Genomic DNA, 15,407 nt, shown 5'->3' with positions numbered 1-15,407 from the left:
GATGGGAATTGTAGTTTGGCAACAGCTGGAGGGCCGCGAGTTTGAGACCTCTGATCTAGACCTTTAATTGGAACATTACCTTAGCTTTAAAAAAAAAAAAAAAAAAAAAAAAAAAAAAGCAGTTTAGTGAGGAGATTTGCCGGCTCGGTGACGCCACCGCTGGAAAATACATTACCAGGAGTTTTGGCCTAATATTTATTTACATAATGTATTCTGCACATTGCTGAATCAGGCACAGGACGGACATCTTTTTTATGGAACAACCTCTCACATCCTGTTTTTAGGCTATTTCAAGCACATTTTCAGAGGAAGCCAAGCCATGGTTTTCCTCTTCTTACCACCTGTACCGGTCCCCTTCAGGCTAGTTTGACTTTTAACCCTGTCTGTTCTAAGAAGAACGTGTGATCATGTCAACACAGCGCCCAGCGTATGACACTCAGAGTGGACTAGATTTTTTATTTTTTTTGGCTGACAGGGATAATATTTTCCTAGACTAAGAACATGTGTTTGCATTCAGGAAGGTACATGATTGACCCAGTGTAAACCCTTCTTCCTCCAAGACGTTCAGAGGTCACGTGCCGATTTACTTAGAGTAGTTTAGTGTAAACAAACTTTCTTGGAACCTTTCACAGACTTCAGATAAAATTTAGTGCAGCCTATAAATATTAATCTCAACCCATTTATGTTGGTGATTGACTGGAGGTTACAGCTGTCCTGTTGCCAATTTTGTAGCTGTCTAGGTAACAACTATGATAGATGTTGATGTTGGTGCTGGTTCTATCTATCTATATATCTATCTATATATCTCTCTCTATGTCTCTCTCTATGTCTCTCTCTATGTCTCTCTCTATGTCTCTCTCTATGTCTCTCTCTATACCAATTTGCCTACTTAATTTTTTTTACACTGCCTGGTTGGTGCCAGGTTGGAGATCTCAGTGGCGCTGTCCATTTTTCAAAACACTGCCTGGTTCCCGCGATCTGCGCTATTTTTGTTCATGTACGCTTTGGTCTGTTTTATGCACTGGAAGTGGGCCCAGTTCCCCAGTGTAAGGGCCGGATTACACAGCCCAATGACTTTGTGTAAGCGAGCGTCGATCTGCTTAACTGGTGCTCGCTTACTGAGCCTATATATGGCCTGATAATCGTGCAGTAAGGGCTGTGTGTGTGTGTGTGTGTGTGTGTGTGTGTGTGTGTATATATATATATATATATATATATATATATATATATATATATATATATATATATATATATGTGTCATTTGTCCATTCTAAGTGAGCCATTTAAGTGTGAAAAAATTAATTAATATCAGAATTCAGAACTATAATAATTCTGCATCACACTTGACTGGCTGCTGCACTTTACCTCCTGTTTCTCTCCCCGTACCTTATAGATTGTAAGCCCTCGCGGGCAGGGTCCTCTCACCTCATGTACCAGTCTGCCATTTGCCTTCATGTAATGTGTTTTGATCTTGTGGTCTTTCTGCTCGTTACCCCTTGTATAGCGCTCTGGAATTAAGGGTGCTCTTTAAATAAATAAATATTATTATTATTATATATACACTCACCGGCCACTTTATTAGGTACACCTGTCCAACTGCACGTTACCACTTAATTTCTAATCAGCCAATCACGTGGCGGCAACTCAGTGCATTTAGGCATGTAGACATGGTCAAGACAATCTCCTGCAGTTCAAACCGAGCATCAGTATGGGGAAGAAAGGTGATTTGAGGGCCTTTGAACGTGGCTTGGTTGTTGGTGCCAGAAGGGCTGGTCTGAGTATTTCAGAAACTGCTTATCTACTGGGATTTTCACGCACAACCATCTCTAGGGTTTACAGAGAATGGTCCGAAAAAGAAAAAACATCCAGTGAGCGACAGTTCTGTGGGCGGAAATGCCTTGTTGATGCCAGAGGTCAGAGGAGAATGGGCAGACTGGTTCGAGCTGATATAAAGGCAACAGTGACTCAAATAGCCAACCGTTACAACCAAGGTAGGCAGAAGAGCATCTCTGAACGCACAGTACGTCCAACTTTGAGGCAGATGGGCTACAGCAGCAGAAGACCACACCGGGTGCCACTCCTTTCAGCTAAGAACAGGAAACTGAGGCTACAATTTGCACAAGCTCATCGAAATTGGACAGTAGAAGATTGGAAAAACGTTGCCTGGTCTGATGAGTCTCGATTTCTGCTGCGACATTCGGATGGTAGGGTCAGAATTTGGCGTCAACAACATGAAAGCATGGATCCATCCTGCCTTGTATCAACGGTTCAGGCTGGTGGTGGTGGTGTCATGGTGTGGGGAATATTTTCTTGGCACTCTTTGGGCCCCTTAGTACCAATTGAGCATCGTTGCAACGCCACAGCCTACCTGAGTATTGTTGCTGACCATGTCCATCCCTTATGACCACAATGTACCCAACATCTGATGGCTACTTTCAGCAGGATAATGCGCCATGTCATAAAGCTAGAATCATCTCAGACTGGTTTCTTTAACATGACAATGAGTTCACTGTACTCAAATGGCCTCCACAGTCACCAGATCTCAATCCAATAGAGCATCTTTGGGATGTGGTGGAACGGGAGATTCGCATCATGGATGTGCAGCCGACAAATCTGCGGCAACTGTGTGATGTCATCATGTCAATATGGACCAAAATCTCTGAGGAATGCTTCCAGCACCTTGTTGTATCTATGCCACGAAGAATTGAGGCAGTTCTGAAGGCAAAAGGGGGTCCAACCCGTTACTAGCATGGTGTACCTAATAAAGTGGCCGGTGAGTGTATATATTATTATTATTATATATATATTATCTTTAGGGATGTCCATGTAGTAAAATAAAACTAAAAACTTGTGCATACCTTTCCACACTCCCTGGCTTCCTGCTTGCTTCATCCCCCTTCCGGCAGTGACTGAAGTGACAGGCTGTTCAGCCAATCACTGGCTGCAGTGCTGTCCCTGTGATTGTCTGAGCGGCCTGTCACTTTAGACACTGTCGGTAACAGGTCAAAGCTAACAGGACTGCAGTGGGGAAGAGGGTGTGTTCAGCATGGACCAGTCAGCTGTGCAGGGGGACAGTGACATAAACTATTCCATACATCAATGTTAATGGCTGAGTGTGAGTGCAGGCATATTATAGCAGCAGTGTGTATAGCTGAGTGTGAGTGCAGGCACATTATAGCAGCAGTGTGTATAGCTGAGTGTGAGTGCAGGCACATTATAGCAGCAGTGTGTATAGCTGAGTGTGAGTGCAGGCACATTATAGCAGCAGTGTGTATAGCTGAGTGTGAGTGCAGGCAGATTATAGCAGAAAACTAGAGGATAGGAAACGCAAGGACTGACAGAGACTGCAGGAAACATGAAGGAATGAGCAGAACATATGTGGGCACATACATGTAGCACTCTGTCCAGTGAGAGAGGCGTTACTGCTATGAAGAGATTACCTCCACAGTCCTGTCCGCTGATGGAGGCCCCAGCCTGAAGTGGATCTGCTATGATTTGGAAAGTGAGGGAGACTTCCTGGGTCAGAGTACAGGGCTGTAGACCACATTATGCAGATTATGCTACTCCCCCATTCCCCCTCCAACCAGTACAGTACAGCTCTTACACCAAAGCAATGTTCTTAAACCAAGTTACAATTTTGAAAAACTGTGAGCTCTTCTTGCAAAACGCTCTCAATACAAGTTACACTTAAACCAAGGTACCACTGTATAACTTTATGAAAGTAATGTTTTGATAAAAGATAAATAAATCAGTGGAGTACCCCTTTAAGATGATGATCTAAAGTGTTTTGGGTTTGAGCTAGACTATGACTTGCCTATATCTGCAACCTATAAACTAGGATATATTGCCAGACATTGAGAAGCATGGTAACATATGGGAGCGATGTACATGTGATTGTATACCTAGATGTCTCTAAAAGTCAGTATCCTTTGTGTACATCACATCTTGTGTCTTACTACCTGTGATATAACAGACCGCCATGTTCCAGAAGGATATATTGATCTGTACAATAACTCAAAGCATTGGTGCTGGGTCACTTGCCAAAAGTTAGAGCTTGCCTGCAACTTTTCTATGACATTGTATCCAATACCCTTTAATGAGAATTGATATGGTTAGGTAACGTGTCCGTCTCGCAGTGCCTTTCAGGTGCTCATCATTGGGGGGTATTTTCTCATCTATTGTGTTTGCTGCTCTTGTAGATCTGGACAGCAATGGATACATATCAGATTATGAGCTCCATGATCTATTTAAAGAAGCCAACCTTCCTCTTCCCGGATACAAAGTGCGAGAGATCATCCAGAAGCTGATGAATGATGGCGATAAGAATAAAGATGGGAAGATCTGCTTTGAAGAGTTTGTTTTTGTGAGTATGACATATTACATTCTTTGTGTTGTTATTGCCGCCCGCTGCCTTTCCTTCTGTTTAACGGATCTGCCTGATATCAGAGCATTGTCTTTACTCTGCACCTTCCTCCTGTTTATTTGGTCAAGGAGAGAGGACTGTGCTGGTCTACTGTGCACTATAAGTAGGATCTGCATGCAAGCGATGCATAGGAAACCATTCATTGTTGAAGATCACTAGTCATGAATGCTGGGAACCAAGGCTAACAAATACTAAGGAGGCATTGACATGCTGTGTCAGTACAGTAGCGCAAAGATTTGAACAGTTTTGAGCTCCTGGCATCAGAATAAATGATGATAGCACGTCATCCATATTTACGGACCGTTGTTGGAAAGTGTTAATGTCCTCTGGAGTTTATTAGTCTTAATAAGGAACTTAACTGGTTTGGTATAAACTATTTTTTAAAGACACAGGCCCCTTTTCAATTTTTGTGCTTTTCGATCTTTCTAACATTGAGGGTAGACTCGCACATACGCACATTTTTATTATTTTTTTTCGCAAAAAAAAGATGAAAAGAACAGATGCATTTGTGTGTACCTTACCTGTTTTGATCTGTTTTTCCATTGACTTCCATAAAAAAAAAAAAAAAAAAACTAATCAAAACATATCCGTTTTTTTTTAGCCTACACAAAAATGTAGTCAATAACATTTCTGTGTCTGTTAAAAAAAAAAAAAAAAAAAGGATCAGTTTTGTTCGTTTTTTAAAAAAATTTTTTTTTTTTAAATAATGGAAGTCAATGGAAAAACTGATCAAAAAGGATTCTCAGAAATGCATCCGTTTTTTCTGCAAAAACGGATGAAAAAGCAGATTTTGAAAACTTAGTGTGAACCCAGCCTAATGTTGCGATACTTGTTACCATTAGAGTCTGCCGGCGGATTTTAATTCTACTGCAATCATGTAGTGTCAACTTTCGTTACTTCTATGCCGGGCCCGTAAGAAATATAGACACCATGCTCACCCTGCTCCCATTCCTTGGACGTGCTCCTATCTGCTTCTTTGGGTCCCGGCTCAATGACGGCAAAGCAGGCTGTCGGTGAGCCAGTAATCAAAGATGTAGACTGCAATGTGCCGGAGGAACGTGAGCGGGTAAGCATGGTGTCTTTTTGTTTTTTTTATCGGCTCAGCATAGAAGTAATTAAAGAAAGTTGCCACAACATTCTTGCAGCAAAACTTTTTTGTGTGAGGACCCTTCAGTTCTGCTGAATGTCTCAATACAGTTCTGATCTCTCGAAATGCTAGGTTAAAGGGGTTATCCAGCGCTACAAAAACATGGCTACTTTTCCCCCTCTCTTGTCTCCAGTTTAGGTGTGGTTTGCAATCAAGCTCCATTTACTTCAATGGAACGGAGTTTGAAACCCCACCCAATCTGGAGACAAGAGAGGGGGAAAAGTGGCCGTGTTTTTGTAGCGCTGGATAACCCCTTTAATGTCCAGTTACATGTTGTGGTTACGGCTGACGTGTGTAGGTAATGTGTACTCCGGTAATCTTATAGTACATGCTGGAGTTTATTTTCTGGGTTAGTAAACCTTGCAGGAGATCTGTATCATGGCCAAGTATTCGGGATTGAGCTGGGAAATAGTTCTTACAAAGATTAACGCTTTATACTCGGACGGGGCCCATGCCAAGAGTCTAGTAGTTAATTTGAGGGCCCTGAGTGTTCCTTTGTCACATAACCCAGCAAATAAGGTAGTCTAAGATGTTCAATGAGTACTGACCAAGCTGCCATCTTTGTGTGTTGTGGTTTCCTGATGGCAAATGTTGAGCATAAATGTTCCTTGGTTTCCACATGTCCTATCCTTTCCTCTTAGTCGAGATAAGCTGCCACCATATGTGTCTTGCAACTGCTTGTTCTCTCCTTAAGATTAGGAACACTTGTACACTCTTATGTGTTGTGGTTGGAGCGAGTAGTTGTCTGCTATTTGAGGTGTGTGGCAACCCTTTAGATCATGGATGTTAAAGCGCCCCCATCAATGTCCTTTTTGACACGTCAACAGTTCTGATCAGTCATTATCAGACCACCATCGATCATTAGAACAAGCTGGGTGAAGGGCACAACTGTGCACTTTGCTCACCATCTTGTTACAATTTCTGTTTTAAGGGTATGTTCACACTACGGAATCCCGACTCAACACCACGTGGATTCCCCAGCTCACGGACGCTGGTGGCCACGGACATCTCCTCTGCTACCATAGGCTTCATTCTATGGTTTGTCGTCCTCCCAAATAATAAGTGGGTTTTTAATCAAAATCAGGAGTGGAACTGACAGGGCAAAATTATAATGAAAAAATGTGCACTCCTCCTGTGTTTTTAACACTCTCCTGGTTTTGGTTGAAAAAAGACTGATGGAAATACTATGTGTGAACACAGCCACAGACCCAAACTGATGAAAACTTTTGATATGTCTAAATGACTGCAGATGACTGGGACACTTTAAAACATTTAAGCCATTACCTATGTTTTTCTCCCTACTGTTATCATGTGTTTTTTTTTTCATTATAGTGTTCTTATATTCCTTATTTATTGCCTTGTAATTCATGTATTTATTGTCTTTGTGTTTTTTTTTTCCTCCAGCTCCATTTTTTTAAAATTTCCTTTTGGATTATTTATTCTGTTCTCGCCTGCTGGGGTTGAGTTCTGGGTTTCCTTGTAAGTTGGTGTGGTCAGCACGATCACCTTTTTGTGTGTTTGTATTTTTTTCCACACTAAGCACCTATAAGCGTATATCCGTGTGTGTGTGTGTTTGCACACTAAGCACTTATAAGTGTATATTTGCACACTGCAGACTCCTTGCAGAAATTTTCACACGTTTTAAGTAGACTTTCAGTGGCAGAAATCTCCACCATATCTGCCACATGTGATCATACCTGCCCTGTTCCACCCACCGTGTCTCTGTCACTGAGAGATTTGTCATCTCCAGTGGGTGTAACTGCGAATTCCTTTCTACGTAACCTTCTGAAAATAGCATTAGGCAGATTTTTGTGTAATTTTTAGCACAAGTACCTAGAAATGTGTTACCATCGCTCCAGGGCTTAACAGGGCTTAGACCCACCTCCCTCTTGGTGTCCTTCACTTCCTGGTGGTTATAAGTTATATAACTTTGTAATGTGTTTTAATTACTGTGAAAAAGCTTTTTGCTGGAGTACCCCTTTTAACAGCATTTAGTGACATACGTTACAGCAAGACTCAGAGTCTGCTCCCTTAAGGTGAATGTGAAACATTACTCAGCATGCTCTGTGACCTTTGAAAAGGTCATTCCACAGGAATCTGCTGTTGTCTCTACTGGTGTCACATGTCGCTGCAATGCTTTACAAATCACTTTACAGCAGCCTCCTCTTATCACTACAGACAGGAATCCTGGATAGATAACAGGATATGGCTATTAGATGATGGTCTGAGATTAGCCTATTCCCCACATTGGAAAACTCTACCATACAAGAGAACAGGGTCTTCTCCAGGCTAAGGTACCTATGTCCATTGAGCATGCCATGTATCTCCAAAAACTGTGCAGAAAGTTTAGGCAACATGGCTGTCATCAATAATGGGGGAAAAAATCAGAAAAGAACCAAAGTCCTATTGGTTCTTTCATTGAAAAAACACACACACATACATTCTTTTTCCTTATATATAGTTCTGGATAGACAAGATATATTCATAGTAACACCTTTTATATAGTTCTGGGTAGATAACACCTTTAGTATTTGTTTTATTGTACCCAGGACTAGAGACCGACATATGCACACCTGTGGTATTGTTTGGTGCTCTCATGTCTGGGTTTTGTCACAGAGCATGTAATATTGCATGTGATGTAAAGAATTGCTTACAGACGTCTGTTGCCTGAATGGAGGGTTTGTCTGCTGAATTGTCTCTATTTGTATGCATCACAATGGGTTTCTTCACTGCTTTGCACTGTTTGTTGCGAGCACACAGAGAGAGGATATAGTGGCACTTATTTTTAAAGAAGACAATGTGAACTGGTCATTGTTGTATACCAAAACCTTTTTTATAGCATCTGCTGAGATATGATTGATGAAATGATCAGGCCCAAAGCGGAGGCTGCACTACTGAGATATCCGCTAAGAACATTGTCTTGGGAGAATTCAAGGGGTTTGCCGCTTTATAGTAAAATTGTTCAGTGTACAGTATGCAGCTCCCTCTGTACCTCATAGAGCTAAAATCAGACTCCCCTCCTCCAGGCTGAGCTGTCCTGCTCTGTGGTGAGTCTGTCCATAAGATGGCCAACATGGAGGAGCATGTGACCATGTCCCGCCCCCACAGTCCTCTACAGAGTTTGTATATGCCCATGGAGGACACTGGGGGCTCCATGTCCGCCATCTTATGGACAGACTCACTACAGAGCAGGTCAGCATAGAATGGAGATGAGTCTGATTTTAGCGGTATGAGGTACACAGGGAGCTGCTGTCAGTATATACAGTGAGTACGCTTACTAATACTGTACACTGAGCAATTTTACAATAAAGTGGCCAATCCCTTTAACTATTAGAGGTGCGCGTGACTCGAGCATGCTCCATTCGGATCACTCAGCATTTGAATACCAGTAGCTAAAGGAGTTGGATGCCGTCCTAGTCGTGGAAAACATAGATACAGCCTATGGCCCAAGGACTCCCTGGGGTTGCATCCATTTTATTTAGCCACCAGTATTCAAATCTAAATTGAGCGTGCTCGGGTCATGCCCATCTCTATTATTAATTATTCAAACTCTGTTGAGAAAAAGACGCATTTCTATTATGTTTATACATAGAGTGGGTTGAGCCAAGGAACAGTTGGATCTCCTCCGATTAGGATAGGGGATAACTTTTGAAGATGGGAATACCCCACTAAGTTAGCCATACACATTAGATAGCCATTGGCCAAACACTTCCCTAATCCCCCCATATAGAGGCACCCTCAACCAAGCATGGATTCTCCTTAGCTTACGTAAACAAGTAAGGCACTAACAAGCAGTAGAACTATACAATATATAATATGTACTACGGACATGGAGGGAAAGGAGCGCTGCACCTCACACCTATGGCTGACACTACTGCCTCTTGGCTACATTTAAAAACCAATGCCAGGTATAATATGTACTACCTTATAATAATCCACAGTGACACGCAGCACTGGCACCATATAAACCAGCACAATCCTATTATGTGCAGCTTAAATAAAAGGAAAGTATGTTCCCTTTTGTTCCAGGTGGTGAATAATGTAACCTGTGGATTTAGTAGTGCGGCACATATGGCAGGTACAGTACACTAATCCATCGGCTTCAGCCTCCTGGGAGCAGAGATGTTAGACACATGCAGCAGAATTGCTCAGAGGGTTTGTTGCTTCTCTCAGCCGGCAGTGACAATAAGCTGCCATTGTGCTTTTGCTGACTGTATAAGCATGGTCTTTGCCTGCAGTGCCTGTGGAATATTCCATGGAATGAGCGACCTTTGTCTCCTGTTAAGCCTCGGATGAAAACAAACACAGAACTTGTTGGTTTTCAGAAAGGAATAGATTTCTGTTTACTTTCATAGTAGTTTTCGAGGAAGCACAAGCCATCAAAACAAATAATAATTTATCCACGTACCATCATTATATCACTGATAAAATATATTCCTGCTTATTATTCATCCTCATTGCTTAAGAGTTTTTTTAGGTTGAAGGTAATGGTGTGCTTACACGGAACGATTATCGTTCGAATTTTCGTGTTAACGATTGCATTTGAGCGATAATCTGCTCTGATAAACACAGCGAACATTCAAGCGACGAGCAAGAAATCGTTCATTGTCATCTGTCAACATGTTTTCGAATAGTCGTTGGTCGTTCGCTAAAAAATCGCAGATCGCTTTGTGTAAACAGTCTTTCACCGATTTACCCTACGTGTGAGAGAGGCTTAAGTGGTCTTAAAACAATCGCAATAACGATTTTTTCAAATGATATATCGTTCTGTCTGAATGCTGATCGTCATATAAAACACATTGTTACTTCGAAATTGTTAATCATTCGATTGGGGCGAATTATCGCTCCGCACCATTTGTTTCAGCCATTTCTTGGTTGGCAGGTGTACTCACTCCTGGATTATCGCAATCACTTATCCAAACCATAGCATGGCTCCATGATCCAAACCAGAGAGAGTGGTTTAGTGTGCATGATAATGCATCACACAAGATGCCCTCTGATTTCAATAAACACTATGTCATGCTTCATTTCTCCTGTGGGGGCACTGCAGGGAGAATAAACACTTGCTATCAGTTATGCCACAGAATACAGCAGCTTGCTAAGGGTTCTCTAAGCAGGACCCCCCTTCCTTTTTCAGAAAGGTTCTGTAAAAACAGACAATACTTTTAAAGCCCTATTGACACTTCCTTGGTTCTGTCGGTAGTTGTCGGTAGTTGTGGATTGCAGTGGCCCCGTTCACACGTCCATACATGTGTAGGAGGCTGCAAAAGTCCTAGTGCAGACCTGACTTTGCAGCATGGATCGCTATCTTCGATGTAGTGCTCAGTGCTTTACCGATGCACATTTGTACTGCAGTCCGTGGTCGCGGGGTCTGCAGTCGCCGGCCACAATACAGATGTGTGAAAGGGGCCTAAGGCTGAAAACACACATGCAGTTTCCGATGTAGTTTGTGGTGGAGTCTTTCATGCAGTTTTTTGGGGAGGCCAAAATGGGGAAAGACCCAGTGGGATTGGAGATAAATCCTTCCAACACATTTCCAGTTCCTTTTGAAGATAATCTTAGCTTTGGTGCAAAAACTGTTCCAAGAACACTGTGTGTGGTTCCAGGCTTAAAGGGGTAGTCTGGTGGGGAGCAGAAATTGTCTAAAGCCCTGTGCTACCTGGTGCTGAAACTACCTCATACTTTCTGAGATATGGAGGGGCAGGTCTAAGCTGCGATCATCAAAGACTCTGTGTCGCTATTAGACATTGTGTGGTTGTAGTGACTTTGCCCATTTAATGTTGGGTTCACACAGCTACTATGTGCAAGGGCTGGCTGGGGTTTCTTCCTGTCTTTAGATTTACTTTGTTGGTGTTTTTGGTGTCTTGGCTGTTTTCCACTAAATTTGGTTGAGCCCTGGAGTAGGCCTTATAGTTATCATATGCCTAGGCCCAGATTCCATATATCCTTTTACTAGTCTCCAATGCATTTGTTCACAGTAATACCTTGTGCAGTGTGTTGTGAATAGGGACTATGGGGGAGATTTATCAAACATGGTGTAAAGTGAAACTGGCCCAGTTGCCCCTAGCAACCAATCAGATTCCACCTTTCATTCCTCACAGACTCTTTGGAAAATGAAAGGTGGAATCTGATTGGTTGCTAGGGGCAACTGAGACAGTTTCACTTTACACCATGTTTGATAAATCTCCTCCAAAGGGGACGGTTTTTACTGCCTTTTGGTCCATCCATTTTGGCCTACTTTCTCTACCCCTCTGTGCTGCTACATGCAGTCCCCTTACATAAGAGGTCCCCCAGTTATGTTTATTCTGCTGCCATCAGGCTCTATTGTTATTTTCATCACTCTTTTGTTTGTATGTTTTTATGTATTTTTAAACAGGATATAATAAAATTATCTGTTTTCCCTATATGTTTTTTCTCTCCTTGGTTGTTTGTACTTCTTGTCTACTTGCAATGTTTGGGGTTGAATACCAGTCTCGTACGGGATGGAAATGTTTGGCCTTTGGCTCTTTTTTTCCTATAGCAGAGCTTATACAGACAGGATACTTTTGAAAGGAATTAATAGTGGAGCCTTAAGTGATATAGAGGTTGATGCACTCTCCATTAGTCCCCGCTAACATGCTACGCTACTTTCCTTTTTATTCTTACAGTTCAGTCCTTTCATCCATTATTTTTTCCCTGCAGCTTGTACAAGAGTTGAAAAGTAGTGACATTGCCAAAACCTTCCGGAAAGCAATCAACCGCAAAGAGGGGATCTGCGCCATTGGAGGCACCTCCGAACTGTCCAGTGAGGGCACCCAGCACTCCTATTCAGGCAAGTCTGCGGAAAGATAATGGTGTAATGGACAAACAGCAATCACTTGAAATTGTCACTAAAATATCTGAAGCTGGCATTATTGAAGAGGAGGAATTGGTGCCATTTCTTTTATACATTTCTTTAATAGTCAGATGGGCATGAACGGGTGGGATTATGCAGTCGGGTTATATATTGGGCATACATACCCATCAATGTAAAACAGTCTCGCCCCCTAACTACACAAATCAGAGAAGTTCCTTTCCATGGTTTCACTTGACACCTCTCTTGCCATGTTTTCTTTCACTCAGCCAAGTCCACAGCCCTATTAGATCTGGAAGCACTTCCATAATGTTTGCCAAGTGTTGCAGGAAATACTTTAGAATGCCTATTGTTCCGATGACCAGTTGAACTTTAACCTCTCTAAGTTCATTCAGTGAGCAGATTGCTATTAAATATATATATATTTTTTACAAATATTAAATTTTTTTATTTTAGAGGAGGAAAAGTATGCCTTTGTCAACTGGATAAATAAGGCTTTGGAGAACGACAAAGACTGCAAGCATGTAGTGCCTATGAATCCCAACACCAATGACTTATTCCGAGCTGTAGCCGATGGCATTGTGCTGTGGTAAGTAGCAGTGATAGTCTGACCGCTAAATAATAATAGGAAGGGTTCCTTATGGTCACCTGTTGCATGTTTACTAGGCTTCACTAATAGAATGTATTAGTGTGTCTGAATTCATTCCATGGGTGGAAAAATTCGACATGTCAATGCTGAAAATATCTTGGAGATGTAATGAAATCAATTTGTTCTCTTTTTATAAAGATACATAGATTCTTAAAGGGAATCTTATACCATGAAAATCAGTCCAGTCTACCAGCATCATGGGTCATAGGAGCTAAAGAGATTATTACAGTATATATCTTTTGGAATAAGATTAAGTAAAACATGTAAATTATTTATTGACCTCCCTGCTCATTCTGTCCTTAGGAGTCCGGTGGGTGGTCCTACTCTGTGATTGATGTCCTTCCCTGTATGAACAGAGATACAGACACCACCCACTAGACTCCTAAGCACAGAATAGGCATAGATTTAAATGAATAAAATACAGCTGACCCAGAATCTTTCTAGACCACACTATATATCATTCTGCTCTATACCATGATGCTGGTGAATCAGACTGATTGATTGTTTATTTAAAGGGGTTATCCAGCAAAAATTAATAGAAGTAAATTACAAATCTATATAACTTTCTGGCACCAGTTAATTGGAAAGAAAAATATTTTCGCTGGACAACCCCTTTAATGTGACAGGTTCACTTTAACTATGCCTGTCAGCTCAGCTAGGTGGTTGGTTACTATAGATGAGCATGCTTGCGTCTGATCATTCAGAATTTGAATACAAGAGATAGAAGAAGTTGGATGGGGTCCAGGAAAACATGGATTCAGCCTATGGCATGGTCACCTCTTGGGTTTGCTCTGAATCGTTTTAAAGCGACTCTGTACCCACAATCTGACCCCCCAAACCACTTGTACCTTCAGATAGCTGCTTTTAATCCAAGATTTGTCCTGCGGTCCGTTCGGCAGGTGATGCAGTTATTGTCATAAAAAATTACTTTTAAATTTGCAGCCCCGTGCCCTACGGGCGTATCTGTGCCCTGACTTTGCACCACCCCTCCGTCCCTCCTCCTTGCCCTCCTCCTCATTAGGAATGCTCCAGGCAGATTGCCTCCTATTCCCCACCTGTGTTACCACAGCACATGGGCTGGATCATTAAGACACCTGTGCAGTGTTCAAACAGGAGTAAATGTTCCAGTGGCATTCCTAATGATGAAGAGGGTGGGAAGGAGGGGTGGTGCAAAGTCAGGGCACAGATACGCCCGTAGGGACGGGGCTGCAATTTTAAAAGTAATTTTTTATGACAATAACTGCATCACCTGCCGAACAGACCGCAGGACAAATCTTGGATTAAAAGCAGCTATCCGAAGGTACAAGTGGTTTGGGGGGGGGGGGGGTCAGATTGTGGGTACAGAATTGCTTTAAGGGATAGTACTTCTTTTTTTTTTTTGCAGTAAAATGATTAACCTGTCTGTACCGGGCACCATTGATGAAAGAGCAATAAACAAGAAGAAGCTGACTCCCTTCACTGCCCAGGTGAGTTACATAGAGGATTCATATGTGCACACAATCCCTGGGAGCTTACTGGAAGATATGCTTCATATATTGTATTGTCAGACGCTTCCCTTTTCTGTCCTGCAAAGTCCTTGCACAGCAACATAAATTGATGTGTTCTAGATTATATGTTTTTAGATCTACTGCATTTGCATGTTTCTTGTATTTGTGTGGGCCTGTCTAAATGCAGTAATGTCACCTCCTGTGTTTCTGGTGGCCTAGAGCTACCACTAGGAGGCGCCTAGAAGCTTCCTGCAGACTGGTTTATTAATGAGTAGCGGCTATAGGTAGTAGTTTAAGTGTTGTCATTTATGGGACCTTTTCAGGATAAGCTGTGTGTGTATAAATAGGGAAATGCATTATTTCTGACCATTATCTAACTTCTATATTGTATTTTCCCCCTGGTTACCACCCTGCAGTCTCCATCTCTAAGTGGCAGTTTTCCAGGAGCTCAGCTTGGAGACTAGCTTCTATGATCTTTCCATTACACTATATACACACAGAAAACTGTTTTATAGCAATCCCTCAGAAGTAGCAGCAACATGGAGGACATTATAGAGCAGTCTAATCTGTAAATTCTGCACACTCTGTGAAGCAAGTCTGCAGAGTTTGTGTTTCTTTCTAAACTTTCTTTCCTCCTTCCCTCTCCATAGACCCCTATGGGTAGTGTAAGCCGATCTCTCAGTGAAGCCAAACTGTTCATTTTAGTGTTGGGCAAAAAAGTGGAAGAGTTGTTTGAAATACAAGTTGTAATGCCACATGAGGATAGTGCCTAATGAAGCGTACTCATTTACCCCCCTCATCCTTATCCCAAAAATTTTTTTAAGTATATATAGAAAAAAAAAAACTTTTACCACTCCTAAAGCGAAAAT

The 15,407-nt window shown here is 41.9% G+C and overlaps 1 protein-coding gene across 3 annotated transcripts in view; it reads left to right on the top strand.

The window, feature by feature from the left end:
* PLS3 (plastin 3) overlaps nucleotides 1-15,407 on the top strand; it is a 68,825-nt gene that overhangs the window by 40,519 nt on the left and 12,899 nt on the right. For all 3 annotated transcript variants that reach the window (XM_069943273.1, XM_069943275.1, XM_069943274.1), the window contains exons 4-7: nucleotides 4,200-4,363; nucleotides 12,252-12,381; nucleotides 12,859-12,991; nucleotides 14,436-14,517. In XM_069943273.1, the coding sequence (XP_069799374.1) occupies nucleotides 4,200-4,363; nucleotides 12,252-12,381; nucleotides 12,859-12,991; nucleotides 14,436-14,517 (509 nt within the window). The remainder of the gene's footprint in view (nucleotides 1-4,199; nucleotides 4,364-12,251; nucleotides 12,382-12,858; nucleotides 12,992-14,435; nucleotides 14,518-15,407) is intronic.

This window comes from Dendropsophus ebraccatus, chromosome 10 (genome assembly GCF_027789765.1).
Source record: "Dendropsophus ebraccatus isolate aDenEbr1 chromosome 10, aDenEbr1.pat, whole genome shotgun sequence".
Lineage (NCBI taxonomy): Eukaryota > Metazoa > Chordata > Amphibia > Anura > Hylidae > Dendropsophus > Dendropsophus ebraccatus.
Note: the sequence above shows the minus strand (reverse complement) of the source record. Positions and strands in the feature narration are given on the sequence as shown.